This window comes from Heterodontus francisci, chromosome 10 (assembly GCF_036365525.1).
Source record: "Heterodontus francisci isolate sHetFra1 chromosome 10, sHetFra1.hap1, whole genome shotgun sequence".
Lineage (NCBI taxonomy): Eukaryota > Metazoa > Chordata > Chondrichthyes > Heterodontiformes > Heterodontidae > Heterodontus > Heterodontus francisci.
In genome coordinates this window covers 89,306,939-89,321,754 of record NC_090380.1, presented here as the reverse complement: position 1 = coordinate 89,321,754, position 14,816 = coordinate 89,306,939, and the positions used below count along the sequence as shown (strand labels likewise).

The 14,816-nt window shown below is 42.9% G+C and overlaps 1 protein-coding gene across 7 annotated transcripts in view; it reads left to right on the top strand.

Annotated features, from left to right (window-relative positions):
- Positions 1–14,816, top strand: part of cmss1 (cms1 ribosomal small subunit homolog) — a 346,949-nt gene that overhangs the window by 292,909 nt on the left and 39,224 nt on the right. For 6 of the 7 annotated variants that reach the window (XM_068041009.1, XM_068041011.1, XM_068041013.1 and 3 more), the window contains one exon: positions 73–148. The exons of the other annotated variant lie outside the window; for it this stretch is intronic. In XM_068041009.1, coding sequence (XP_067897110.1) covers positions 73–148 — 76 coding nt within the window. The remainder of the gene's footprint in view (positions 1–72; positions 149–14,816) is intronic. 7 annotated transcript variants of the gene reach the window in all.

Sequence of the window (14,816 nt, the reverse complement as noted above, 5' to 3'; positions counted from 1 at the left end):
TGTTTAATAGAATTTTGTCCAATTCATGCACATTTTGTTTAAACTAACATTAACCTTGATTATTGTTGAAAGGATCTAGAGGCAAGAGGACTATTTGCTGAAATAGCAAGTGCAAACCTGAAGAAAAACAACCTGAAAAAAACAGTGGGTAAGCAAACTGAACAAACTAAGATGAAATGAAATAAATGCAAAAAAAGATTGTAAAAAATGTAAAAAGGAATGTAAAAAAAAAAGGAAGAAAAAATAACTAAAAATGAAAGTAAAATGGGGGGCTGTCATGCTCTGAAATTATTGAACTCAATGTTCAGTCCGGTTTGCACTTGCTGCTGTTCAATATTCAGTGTATTCACACCTAATCTGTACTAATGCTTTGTCTTTCAACACACCATTAACATATTGTTTGCCTTTGCTCCGTGACCTTTTGGTCAGCTATGTGGCCTGGTCCAATCTGCACCTTCTCCTTTGTTATCTCTTGCCCCACCCCCACCTCACTTGTTTATAATCTGTGACTTTTCTAATATTTGTCAGTTCCGAAGAAGGGTCACTGACCCGAAACGTTAACTCTGCTTCTCTTTCCACAGATGCTGCCAGACCTGCTGAGTGACTCCAGCATTTCTTGTTTTTGTCCCTTTATGCCTTGCTCATTCAAGTACCAGTCCAGATGCCTCTTAAATGTTGCCACTGTTCCTGCCTCCACCACCTCCTCCGGCAGTTCATTTCAGATACCCACCATTCTTGGTCCTTTTGAAATTCTACACAATCCTCCTCACAGTTCATAAAGCTTCCAAGTTTCGTATTGTCTGCAAACTTTGAAATTGTGCCCTGTACGCTAAGGTCTAGGTCATTAATACATATCAGGAAAAGCAAGAGTCCCAACACTGATCCCTGGGGAACTCCACTACAAACCTTCCTGCAGCCCAAAAAACATCCATTAACCACTATTTGTTTCCTGTCACTCAGCCAATTTCATATCCATGTTGCTACCATCCCTTTTATTCAAGCTACAAGTTTGCACACAAGTCTGTTATGTGTCACTGTATCAAACGCCTTTTGAAAGTCCATGTACATCACATCAACAGCATTGCCCTCGTCAACCCTCTCTGTTACGTCCTCAAAAACACTCCAGCAAGTTAGTTAAACATAGTTTTCCCTTAAGAAATCCATGCTGGCTTTTCTTAATTAACTCGCATTTGTCCATGTGACTATTGATTTTGTCCCAAATTATTTTTTCTGGAAGTTATCCCACCACCTAAGTTAACCTGACTGGCCTGTAGTTTCTGGGCTTATCTTTACACCCTTTTTTGAACAAGGGTGTAACGTTTGTAATTCTCCAGTCCTCTGGCACCACCCCTGAGTCTAAGGAAGACTGAAAAATTATGGCCGCACTGCGATTTCGACCCTCACTTCTCTCAGTATCCTTGGATGCATCTCATCAGGTCCTGGTGTTTTATCCATTTTAAATACAGACAGCCTATCTAATACTTCCTCTTCATCAATTTTGAACCCCTCTCATGTTTGACTTACCTCCTCTTTCAACATTGCCTGGGTTGCACCTTCTTCCTTGGTAAAGACAGCTGCAAAGTATTCATTTAACACCTCAGCCGTGCCCTGTGCCTCCATGTGTAAATCCTCTTTCTGGTCCCTAATCAGCCCCACTCCTCCTGTTATCATCCTTTTACTATTTAAATGCCTATAGAAAACTTTAGGATTTTCTTTAATGCTAGCTGCCGGTCTCTTTTTATGCTCTCTCTTTGCTTCTCTTATTTGCTTTTTCACTTCCCCTCTGGACCTTCTATATTCAGCCTAGTTCTGAATAGTACTTTCTACCTGGCATTTATCATAAGCACACTTTCTCTTTATCTTAATCACTACTTCTTTTGTCATCCAGGGAACTCTGGATTTGTTTGCCCTACTTTTCCCCTTTGAGGGAACATATCTTGACTGTGCCTGAACTATCTCTTCTTTGAAGGTAGCCCTTTGTTCATCTACCGATCTTCCTGCCATCTTTTGACTCTAATTTATTCGCTCCAGCTCCATTCTTACCCCGTTGAAGTTGGCCTACCCCCAGTTATTTATTCTTACCCTGGATTGCTCTTTCCATAGTCAGCCTAAACCTTATGATACAATGATCATTATCCCCTAAATGCTCTCCTACTGACACTTGATCCACTTGGCCCACCTCATTCCCAAAAACCAGGTATAGCAGTGCCTCCTTTCTCATTGGGCTAGCAACATACTGTCGTAGAAAATTGTCCTAAGTACACTCTACTAACTCTTGCCCCTCACTGCCCTTTACACTACCGTTATCTTAGTCTATGTTTGGATAATTAAAGCCCCCCCATTATAACCACCCTATAATTTTTGCACCTCTCTGTAATTTCCTTGCAAATTTGTTCCTCTATGACCTTCCCACTAGCTGGTGGCCTGTAAACAATACCAAGCACCTTTTTAGCTCTAGCCAAATTGATTCTGTCCTCGTCCCCTCTGGGACATTCTTTTTCTCCAGCACTGCAATGCTCTCCTTAATCAATACCGCCACCCCTTCCCCTTATGAATCATAAAAAGTTAGCATGCAGGTACAGCAAGTAATTAGGAAGGCAAATGGAATGTTGGCATTTATTGCAAGGTGGGGGGGGGGGAGTATAAAAATAGGGAAGTCTTGCTACAATTTTACAGGGCATTGGTGAGACCGCAGCCAGAGAACTGCATACAGTCTTGGCCTCTTTACTTAATGAGGGATATACTTGCATTGGAAGCAGTTCAGAGAAAGTTGACTCGGCTGATTCCTGGGATGAAGTGGTTATCTTGTGAGGAAAGGTTGAGCAGGTTGGGCCTGTACTCATTGGAGTTTAGAAGAATGAGAGATGATATTATTGAAACATAAGATTCTGAGGGGGCTTGACAGGCCAGATGCTGAGAGGATGTTTCCCCTTGTGGGGAGATCTGGAACCGGGGGCCACAGTTTCAAAATAAGGGGTCTCCCTTTTAAGATGGAGATGAGGAGGAATTTGTTCTGAGGGTTGTGAATCTTTCGAAGTCTCCTCCCAGAGAGCAGTGGAGGCTGGGTCATTGTTTGACTCAGCCTTGAATATATTCAGATTTTTGATTTACAAGAAAGTCAAAGGTTATGGAGGCCTGGCAGGAAAGTGGAGTTAAGGCCATAATCAGATCAGCCATGATCTTATTGAATGGCGGAGCAGGCCCGAGGGGCTGAATGGCCTACTCCTGCTCCTATTTCTTATGATCTTAAGTGACAGTGAGTCTGTATGTCTACAATATGATAGCTTGCATCTGCAAGTCAGTCTACAACATTACATTAAATGACTATTAGGTTGTGGCAAAATCATGACCTCAGTTGTTCTAACCTTGAAGGCAGATGATCTGTAAATGGTGTTTGGAATGGCAAGGGGTGAGACAACATGAAAAAATATGCTGTTAATGACAAATCAATCTCTTTCCACTTTTAAGGAAAATGTGGAATATATAGCAGACAGAGGAGATATATATTTATATAAAAGTAAATCTAAGTTTTATTTAAAAAGTTCCCTGTCAATTTAGACATTTATGATCCCAGAAATTTATGATTCAGCATAATTCCCTATTAATTACCTTTATTCAGTGCCGTGCATGGTTAAAGATAGCTGTGAGTATTGCTCAGTGGTCTATATCTTGCAGGGCATGCAAGCTATGTAGTTGATGTTGCACAGAAACAGCTGATGCAGCATATGCCCAGAGAGGAAATGAAATATTCAGGGCAAGTGGCTGGTGGTGGTGGCAGAGCCAAGTTGGCAAGATTTCACATGTCAAGCTTTTTTCAGATTTTCCATTACTTTCCTTTTTGGGAGAAGCAACACAGTTGCTATATTTATTGGTTTTGTGACAGATTCCATTCTGCTCATAAAATGTGTTTTTAGAGAGCATGTACTGTGTAGTTTAGAATGAGGTATGGAAAAATCTTTCAAGAGTGAACAATTTCCTAACTCATGAGTGACTGAAAAGTACAGCCTTCTATTTTTGCTGTATTGTTTTTAATAATCTTGCCTGCTTTTTCACTATGATCATGTTTTCCATGTGATAGAATTTTTCAAAATGGTACATAACTGCATGGAGAGTGCAAGACTGGGGCAACCTCAGTTAAACTTTAGATAGGTTAGTTGTCTGCTTTTGTGACTTACTAGAGAAGCATTTTTTTTGATGTAGAGAAGTACCACCATCAGCTTAGGTATGAGAGTTAACATTATCAGTGTCTTATTGGGTTTGTTTTCTTGTATAAAGAAGCATTTAAGTATTATAACACTCGATGAGAACATCCACAAGGCAGATAAGAAAGTGTAAGGTGCATTACCAAAGTCATTCCACAAGAGTGAATCCCCCATATGATCAAACATGCCAGGTGTCACTCACTGGGACATGTGAAATAATGCTGATGTTTAACAAATAAAATTCGTGATTTTTTAAGACAGTATTAATGCAACCCTCAAAAAATATTGTACTAAACAGTGGCTATAATTACAAAGATAAAGGGTTCACTGGAGAACAAGATGAGTTACCTGAGTTTGTTAACGTATATCTAGATTACTAAGAAATTTAATCATTATCTGAGTTTACATTTGGAACTCCTTTAGATGAATTCAAAAAAGGTATTTTAACTCTTATACAGATCTTTTTTGTGTGTTTTATTTATCATGTTACATCTCAGTGCTTTTATATCTTATTTTCACAGTAAATAAATCTCCTAATTTTAGCCTGAAGATGTGTTATTTTCCACATTTCAAAAAAAACAGAAGGACATGGTAGGATCCTATGTGATCTCCAGTGGCTCGTAACTCCCTTAGGGAGTAATTGTTCATCTGTGTCACACTAACCTTTACATGAGATGTTTAAGGCACAGATTTCATTTCAAAGAAGACTTGGTCTGCATATGGAAATTACCTTTTTATCATAAGCACAAAACAAATTGTAAACAAAGGCAAAATACTGCAGATGCTGGAAATCTGAAATAAAACCAGAAGATGCTAGAAATGCTCAGCAGGTCTGGCAGCATCTGTGAAGAGAGAAATAGAGCTAATGGGGGAAGTTTTATGCAGTCCGCTGTGGCGGATTTGGTGGCGTGCAGGGCGATATAATTAGGCAGGAGGTGTTTTCTACGGATTCCTGATGGTGGGATATTTTAGAGGAATTAAGTCGTTGGCGGGTTTGCAGTGTTCTGTACTGTACTCATGTGGCCATTAGAGCTCCCTGGAACCAGCCTGCCGTCTTTATTAATCGCAAAGGCTTTAAATGTGCAACTGGTTTGTGGCCACAAGAGAAGAATCATGCATGTTTGCGCATGTTTCCCAGGGAGCTGTCATGACGCCTACATTTTGAGAAACTCCCAGCTGACAGCAGTTTTTGAGGAATCAGCCGGAGTGGATAACTGGATCCTGGGTGACAAGGGTTACCCACTTTGCACATGGTTGATGACACCAGTACGTCATCCCCAAAGCACTGCTGAAGAGAGGTACAATGTTGCTTACGCATCCACCAGAGCCATCATCCAACACACCATTGGCATGTTGAAAATGCGATTTCGCTGCCTTGACCGGTCTGGAGGGACTCTTCAGTATGCGCCACAGAGGGTGCCAAGAATAATTGTTGTCTGCTGTGCCTTGCACTATCTTGCAATTAGATGCGCCAATATTCTGCAAACTGAGGAACACGAGTCCTCCTCAGATGAGGTTGTGGAGGAGGACAACAATGACAATGATGCCATCATCGATATGAGTGCCATGGAGAGACATGCAAGGGACATCAGGGAGAATGTCATTTATGGACCTTTCAGCCAACAATAATCCACATTATCAAGGAATGCTGAGAGAAGAAACATAACAATTCCCAACAGAAATTCCCTTTTACATGAGGTCTTATTCATTTCTGCAATCTTAACAAAATATGGCTGCACTTTTATGTGATTGGCATTTGAAATCATCCATGGGCTGCGATGAATGCGACTACACATCATTGCAAGCAGCGTTAAGTTATGACCGTAGAAAACAAAAGTAATGCATGACAGTATTGGAAAACGTTATTAGTCATCAATAGGAAAACAGCCATCATGGAAGAGTGAAGGCTAAAATTCCAATGAGATATAGACACTGGACTTTTCCTGAGATGCTTGGCAAGCATCATTGCGTTCCTGCCATAGGCCTCCAAAAAACATCTTTGTATCCATTTGTAACCAAGCAAAACATTACTGAGAGTGGATCAAATTTTTCAAGAAATAAAAATGTTTTAATACATCTTTGCATTTGTTAACATTTCTACGTCACCCGTGCCACCTTCGTGCTCAAAACTGTTTCAGTTTTCTCATGCCACTGTGTCTAGGTTATACCCCTGACATTAGGGGCTGAGGTGAAGGCAGTCTGTTCACTGCGCTGCCCTATTGCTGTAGATGACCATGGCGGGCATCCTCTGGAGGGATGGGAGCTTGATGGCTCCATCCTACTGAGGGTCTGCAGCACTGGTGCTTGAGTATCGCCCGTCTGCCCGCCTGCTGGAGGTAAGGGGGTCAATATCGGATGGGGGGGGTGGATGAGTCGCTGCTTTCCCTGGGGGTGTCCTGAGAGGAAGGCACTGGGGCAGCTGGCAGACGCTCCTCCTCTATCTGTGTGCACGATGGCACCTGCCTGTTTCTTTGAGGGGAAGGAGCACCCAGAGGGAGGTCCAGGTTCCTCACACACCCGCCCCAACACCCCCCCGCTTTGACTCTGCTGCATGGAGCTCACGGCAACAGTGATGGAGTGCTGGTCGGTTTGCATATGGCTCGAGTGCTCAACCAGACTCGCCATAGAGTTTTCCAAACTCTCAACTGGGGAAGCCATACGCTCAAATGTCTGGGCCATGGCAGACATCATGGCTTGCATGGACTCCTCCATGGCACACGCTAAGCCACGCATGACCTCCGGTATCTCCAACATATTTTTCACATGGCTTTGCTGCCATCAGTAGACTTCTCGTAGCAACAAATAGGATCATCATGAGCATGTGTCTGGGCAGTGGCCTGGTCCCCAGCAGTCCTCCGATTGTCAGGGGACCTGGCTGGCACATGCTCCCTCAGCTGCTGGAATGTGTCTGTCATGCACACCAGCTTGTGACCCAGATTCTAACCTTGAACCCCCCCCCCCACAACCCCAACTGCAGACCGTGTGGATGCATCTGCACTGGCGGAGGTGGAAGAAGAGGTAGGTGACAGTGCTCCCTCTGGGGCATTGGCTTCTTCTTCCTCCGCTGAGAAGGAATCTTGGGCCACGTGGCGTTCTGCTACTCGAGTGCGGGCAGCTACAGTGGAGACACAAACGTAGGCACTTTAAGCATGTGATGTTCGTATGTTCGTGATTTGCCTGAGTTCACACAATTTTCTTCAGTTTCCACATATGGCTGCAAGAGCAGAGATGGCATTTCATCCTTATGCCTTGTGGCTCCTGCCTCGCCATCTCCGATCGCCCTGCTTCCCCCCTCTCTCGTATTCTCAGAGGCCTGCTCCTCAGCCGTAGTCAGCAGCCTGATGTCAAGGGCCGTTCCTCCGATCTTAGCACGCTCACGCTGGTTGTGGCTTAATTTCTCCTTCAACAGACAGTGCAGATTTAATGACAAGGCAAATGATGCATCACAACCATTGCATACATGCATCAACATCACTCATTCTGCACTGGCTTTCACACGACACATCCAAGCATATAAACAATGCCAATCTTCATCATTTAGTTAATAACACCAAGGCTGCTTATGCATTTGACTGCATTCCTTGCATACTCTCTGCCTTAAAGACACCTAGCCATGGAGGAAATCAATGGAGCAGCCTCGCCAGGACCACTTGCCCTCGTTGATCTGAGCAAGTCATCGATTCGCTTGCAGCACTGCACTGACGTTCTAAGAGTTACTCTACCATTCGAGACCTCCTCCGCTACCTCCATCCAGGCCGCCTTGGTGAGGCTGGAGGGTCCTCGCACTCCATCTGGAGGGAAGAGGACCACCCGCCTTTCCCTGATGGCCTGGAGGAGAACCTGCAGGGAGGCATCAGTGAACTATGGGCTGGGAGCTGCCTGCTGGCTGCCATGTGAATCACTTTGGCTGTAGGGACAATAAATGTTATGAAGTTGGTGGTAAGTTTCACGCAATAAGGGAGGCAAAAACACTTTGATTTATGTGACAGCTTCAATTTAAGATATTCTGAAGATACTTACATGAAAGGAAGGCTGCTGCTCCTTGAGGCTGCAAGCACAGGATGTTTTATATCTGTGGCGATCATGATGCTTGGGGCAGTGACGACAGGTTCCACCAATGAAAGGCTTCTCCTGCCGCATGATCCCATGTGTTCCCCATGCCCATTGCCCCATGGCTAATTTAAATTCAAAATCGCGTGGGAAACAGGATTGCAGCAGGAGCAGAAGTTACAACAATTTTGGTCCCAATGTTGGGAACGCCGCGGCACTCAAGATTCCACTCAATGTTTCAGGTCGATGAGCTTTCAGTAGAACTGGATGATGATGGAGATAAACAGCTTCTAAGCAAGTACAGAACCTGTGGGGCGGGGAGTGGGGTGCAGTGGGGAAGGCGGACGGGCGGCACAGTGGCCCAGTGGTTAGCACTGCAGCCTCACAGCTCCAGCGACCCGGGTTCAGTTCTGGGTACTGCCTGTGCGGAGTTTGCAAGTTCTCCCTGTGACTGCGTGGGTTTCCATCGGGTGCTCCGGTTTCCTCCCACATCCAAAGACTTGCAGGTTGGTAGGTAAATTGGCCATTGTAAATTGCCCCTAGTGTAGGTAGGTGGTAGGAGAAATGCTCCCCCACTGACACTTCTACCACTTGTCCAGCTTCATTCACTAGGATTAAGTCCAGTACTGCCCCTTCTCTTGTAGGACTTTCTACGTGCTAGCTCAAAAATCTCTCCTGTATGCATTTTCAGAATTCCGCCCCCTTTAAGCCTTTTGCATGAAGACTATCCCAGTTGATATTAGGGAAGTTGAAATCCCCTACTATTATTATTGCTGCTCAAGAGGCTAGAATTAGAGATTCAATAAGATCTAACTGCATGAATTCTCTGTTACCAGAGAGAAGCAGATGGAACTTCGCTAGGATTGCAGGCTTCCCCAAGGTGTAGGGTGCCGAAGACTCCTCGCACAAGGTCTTGTGGGCGCCTCATGTCAACTCTGTGCTATTGAAGTTTAAAATTTTTTTTTACTTGGGGTCAATTTGGTTTCCCACTTCCAGTTTCTCGTTTGCCATTGGGTTACGATCACAAACTGGAGCAGCCAAGTTTCTGTTACAGCCAGGTGAGGAGGGGGTCACAGGCTCCCCTCTTGCCCTTATTCTTATTTGACCTTTTTAAACAGTAGTTGTGAGTGTTTTACCTTTTCTCCTTTACTGTGATGGTGAAAGAACCAGTCAGACAGGTTTTCTTGAATTTAAATAAGAAAGAGGTGCGTTTATTATACTTAACAATCTAAACACGACCTAAAAAAAATTTCAAAAATAAGCTACACATTCACGCACATATTTACACGAGAATCACACAGACATAAATAGATTACAGAGTGAAAATAGATTGTGTGTTTGGATTAGACTCCAGAATAAATGGAAAATAAATACACAGTCTGTGAGCTTGGATGTTTCGGTGGTCTTCCGGCTGAAGTTGCATTCTTGAAGTCTTTGGCTGATCAAAGTGCTCTTTGTCGCTGGCCCGCTTGGCTCAGGGCTTTCTTGGAGGCAGCCTTGTAAGTGGTTCTCTTCCCCTGGTCTCTGACTGTAGCAATCTGTAGGCTTGGGGCAGTCCACAGTCGCAGACAGTTTTCAAACTTGTAGCGTTATCTGGAGACTTGGGAGGCACACAGCCTTTCCCCTGCTGCACAGAGTTACGGCTTGTCTCTCTTTGTTCAAGGAAACTCCCAGCTTTCACAGAGATGGACAGACAGTCACATGCCTGCCTCGGTGTATTCTCTGGAACCTTCTAATGAGATTCAAGGTTTGGAAATGGTTTCCCAGGTCCCAGGATGCCAATATTTACACTTGGAGAGGTTTGCTCTTTCAAAGTCAAGGTGTTCGGATTGCTTTGAATGCTGTGCTAATGAAGCAATCTTAAGTAATTCAATCACTTCGAGCAAGCCATTGTTCCGGGTCCATGCTCTTCAGACCTCTGTCTCCTTTTGGAGGCCTTGGAATGTGAAAAGGTGATTCAGATGCAAATTGCAGTGGCCATCTTGGCTGCCAGTTTTTTAAAAGTTAACTGCAGGATTTTTTCCATTTTAAGTTTAATGTAAGTTTCTAACCAATTAATTAATATTTCTTATTTGGAATATCGTTTTTCTTGACACAATGCTGTGCCTTCATCATCATTCTCTTCTTGGTGTTCCTCCACTACCTAGCCAGGTTGCACCTCTTACATGTGTAAAGGGATTCAGTAACATAGTGCCTGCTTTCCGCATTCTAGAGGCCGAGACAAATGATCTGAAGATATCAGTTCAAATCCTACAATGGCTGCTGCTGCTGCTACTCCTACCAGATATTCTATTATCATTATATGTCATGCTCGTCTATCGTGCATCCACAGTAGCTCGTCTGCAACCGCTCTATAACGTCCATCATCCAACTACACCTATGTTGACCTCTCTTTCTGCTCCCCTCTATTTTGCCCTCTAGAAGAGATCTCTGTAGCTTTTCAGCTCTTATCAAATGGCCAAAATACTGACATTTTCTTTTCTAGATGTCACTTTGGCAGCTGGGGAATTTAAATTTAATTAACTAAATAAATCTTGTAAGCTAGTAGTGCGGACAATGAAACTACTGGATTGTCATAAAAACCCATCTGGTTCACTAATGTCTTTTAGGGAAGGAAATCTGCCATCCATACCCAGTCTAGCCTATATGTGACTTCAGACCTACAGCAGTGTGGTTGACTCTTAACTGCTCTCTGATATGGCCTAGCAAGCCACTCAATTGCATTCAAGAAGTGAATGCGGCACAGTGGCGCAGTGGTTAGCACCGCAGCCTCACAGCTCCAGCCACCCGGGTTCGGTTCTTGGTACTGCCTGTGTGGAGTTTGCAAGTTCTCCCTGTGACCGCGTGGGTTTCCGCTGGGTGCTCCGGTTTCCTCCCACAGCCAAAGATTTGCAGGTTGATAGATAAATTGGCCATTGTAAATTTCCCCTAGTGTAGGTAGGTGGTAGGAGAATGGTGGGGATGTGGTAGGGAATATGGGGTTAATGTAGGATTAGTATAAATGGGTGGTTGTTGGTCGGCACAGACTTGGTGGGCCGAAGGGCCTCTTTCAGTGCTGTATCTCTAAATAAAATAAATAAGGCAGCTCACCATCATCTTCTCGAGGGCAATTAGAGATGGACAAAAAAAGTAAAGGAAAAAAGCACAAGGATAAGGTTGTGGTGAGGGGAGAGGGTGTAAGTAAGAGGTGCATACCTGCATCATCTGCAAATTGTAATTCTGAGGAGAGTGTAGGATGTGAGGAGGAGGATTAGGTATGAGGATACTGTCATCTTCGATGGTTCCAGCTGTGCCACTGGCCATGACCTCAGAAATGTGCGACTCAATAATGGTCAGCACCATCTCCTCCATGGGGCATGCCTGTCCCCTCTCCGTTTACCTCCTGCTGCCTCTGACTGTGCATCACCTTGTCCTGAAAGAGTGATGTAAGTGTGTTAGTGAGGTGTGGTTCAATCTGTTTGGCTGATGTGGTTATCATGGTTGAATAGCTGGCAGTGTGTGCAAGCTGTGAGATGTGGGTGTGAGGCTTGCAGCAGTGCTAAGTGCGTGAGAGTGAGATGAGGTGTGATTGATGGACATTGTTGGTAGGTGTGTGATGGGGTTGTGGTGAATTGAGCAATGGCAGAGGCCATTAGTGCAGGTGGTGGGATACAGCATTTGAAGATACATTCATTGACTCGTGTGAGATTATTGAACTTCAAACAGCACTGCATCCAGGCCCTCGGGGCTAGACTCCTGGTATTGACCTCTATGTCTATGTGCTCCCACTGCCTTCTGAGTGGGTGTCTGGATGGTCTCCCGGCCCCCTGTGGATACAGGACATATCTCCTGCACTCCATTTCTCTACCAGAACCTTCAGTGTAGTGACTAAAATCCTTGGAGCGCTGTCATCTATGTTGTGCGATTTGTCATTGTTTCCCAGGTCACGAGCGCCAGGACTTGCTCCAACCACAGTCCACTTTCCCTTTAAGAGGTGCAGGCTAGCATTAAGTGATGCTAGGAAGTTACATTTTTGGGTCCCCTACCAATAATTACAGCCAATGAGCAGTGTGGTTAGCGCTGTTCAAATGAACTGGCAGCAAGAAGTCAGTGTGCTGTCTGGTTTACATTGAATGGAGGCAGGTTAATCGCAATCCCCATGCCCGTTTTCATGGTCTATCCAATTTAGCTCTGTTTGTTTGGGACTAAAGAGGGAGACCAATATTAATAACACTATTGGGAAAAGAAGCTCAGCTGAAATAAACATAGAGAATATACTATCAGTGAAGAAAGGTAAAGAAGAATAGCAAGACATTAAAACACTTGTAGATGGAGCAAGGTATCAAAATGAGGGGAACAGAATAATGGTCAAGGTTCCAAAAAAATGAAATAGGATTAAGTGATATGTATATAAATGCACAAAGAATTGTAACAAAATTGGAAAGGTAGAAGGATTAGTATTGGAGATGTCTCTTATGTTTGGACAGGAATAAGAACGTAAAATTCCTGGTTGTAATATTTTAAAGAAAGACATGGAGGAAAATAAAGAGTGGAGGGTGTGGATTTAGTGAAAGATTCCATAACAGAGAAGCTTGAGTGGAGATTTATTACAGGTTCTTAAATCATAGAGTATTTTGATAAACTGAACGAGGAAATGCTATAGAATGAATCTTAACTCACAAAAACTGGTGGGTTGGGGTCATGGAGGTTAAAATTAAAAAATCTGCCATGGAGCACAATATCGAGAGCTCAACCAAATTAATTTGTTTATAATTAATCTGTCTCCATCCTGGTTTTAATAGAGGCAGAACAACCTGCGGGTGACCAATCCACTCATGGAAGGGAGGTCGGCCATTTAAATACTAAAATTAGGGTGCCCTGCCTTCATTTTAGCAGAATTTTCTGGTCTTATGTTCAAGGCTCTAAGGTGATGCAAATCCATTTGTTTTTCTTAGGAAACTGAGTTGAAAGTTTCCAACAGTTTGCATTATTACAGTTTTACCCATATCCATGATGAATTCTTTCAATGATTCTATCATGTGGTCACAGTCTATGTGTGCCCTGATGGTACTTCCAAATTCTCTTTCTGATTGCTGTCAGCTTGATCTGACATTTGCTGCTTGTTACAGTTAGGGGTTATTTTTCCCAGTCTTTCAATTGTAAGTCATTCATGTCAGTTTATCAGAGCCAAGGTCCATATATGAGACTGCTGGCAGAGACTTATTCATTGATAATCCTTTGACAGCTTCATTTACCAATCCAGGTGGATTGTGATTGTCATCTGCTATCTCAGGGCACTGTCATCCTCAATATCATCTTGTGACTGAAGCACGTGATGGTTCGTTGGCAAAATGTGAGTCTGTTATTTTCCTCCTGGCTACAACAGCACTGTTCTAACCACATGCTCTAATTTTAGTAGAAAATGCCTTACACAATACAGTTAAGGTAATTCACATACACATTTACTTAGATTTACCATCATCAGTAACCAAGGATATAAAGCACTCCCAACAATCAAAAAATACTCTTGCACACTGTACTTTTCATTTTACCATTTTATCAACAAGCACACACAAAGATTAAAGTATACATACATATGCGGTGAAAATGAATATTGACATCTGTGCCATTAGCATTATTTGCTAATCAGACACGTAATTAGCTACTCGTGGATTCCCATTTAGCCACATGTGACTCAACACTATTAAGGCTGCCAGTTAAGAGTGGATTTGTGGCAGACAGTCCATTTTTGTGCTCAAATGAATCGGGTCATTCCAACAACAATAATAATACGTGCAGATGTTTGCTCGAAATTGAAAAAAATAGCAAATTATTATCCCAGGTCCTGGTGGAACATAGTAAATGCCTGGCTCATTAACATACAAGTTCCTTTTTATCTTAGTGGCTACAGTATTGCCTGTAAGGAGCACGAGCTCAGTTTAATTTAAAACACACCACTTATTTGTGACTTATTTCCAAATTCTTTTTGTGAAAAATTTCTTGGCAAAAATTCCCAATGTGACAGTAACTCTGGCCTTGATATTCTAATTATATGGTAGTGGATAGAATTCAAAATTAATTCTGAATTATAGTCCTAAATCAAATTTAGCAAAAGTTTACAGTAATTAGATCAGTTTTAACTATTGAATGTAAAATAGTTGTAATCCTTTTAATGTCAGCTTTTTTGTTTCATGAGGCACCTTTCTCCAATTGTGATAAATTAGAAACTACCTCCAGAAAAGATCATGGCGTAATTTTATTGAAAAGGATCACTACCATCACAGTTCCAATACAAACATCTGGTTGAATATTTATCCCGGAGTCCTCTTGGCATATAATACAGTCTGTTAATAATTTTAAATTGAGTAATCCAAACTGAACAATGTAAGAGGTAGTATGCTTCATTTTGCCAGTATTGCCAAGAGAATTGAGAATATTAGATACACAAGGCATTTCCATATACTTGAACAGAAGACTGCTGGAAATCATCACAGGCATCAAGGACCAAGAACATACATCCTAGATACAATATGTAATTTGTTGTGACACTTGTTAGGCTAAGCTTTGAAGCCTGAATGTACAAAG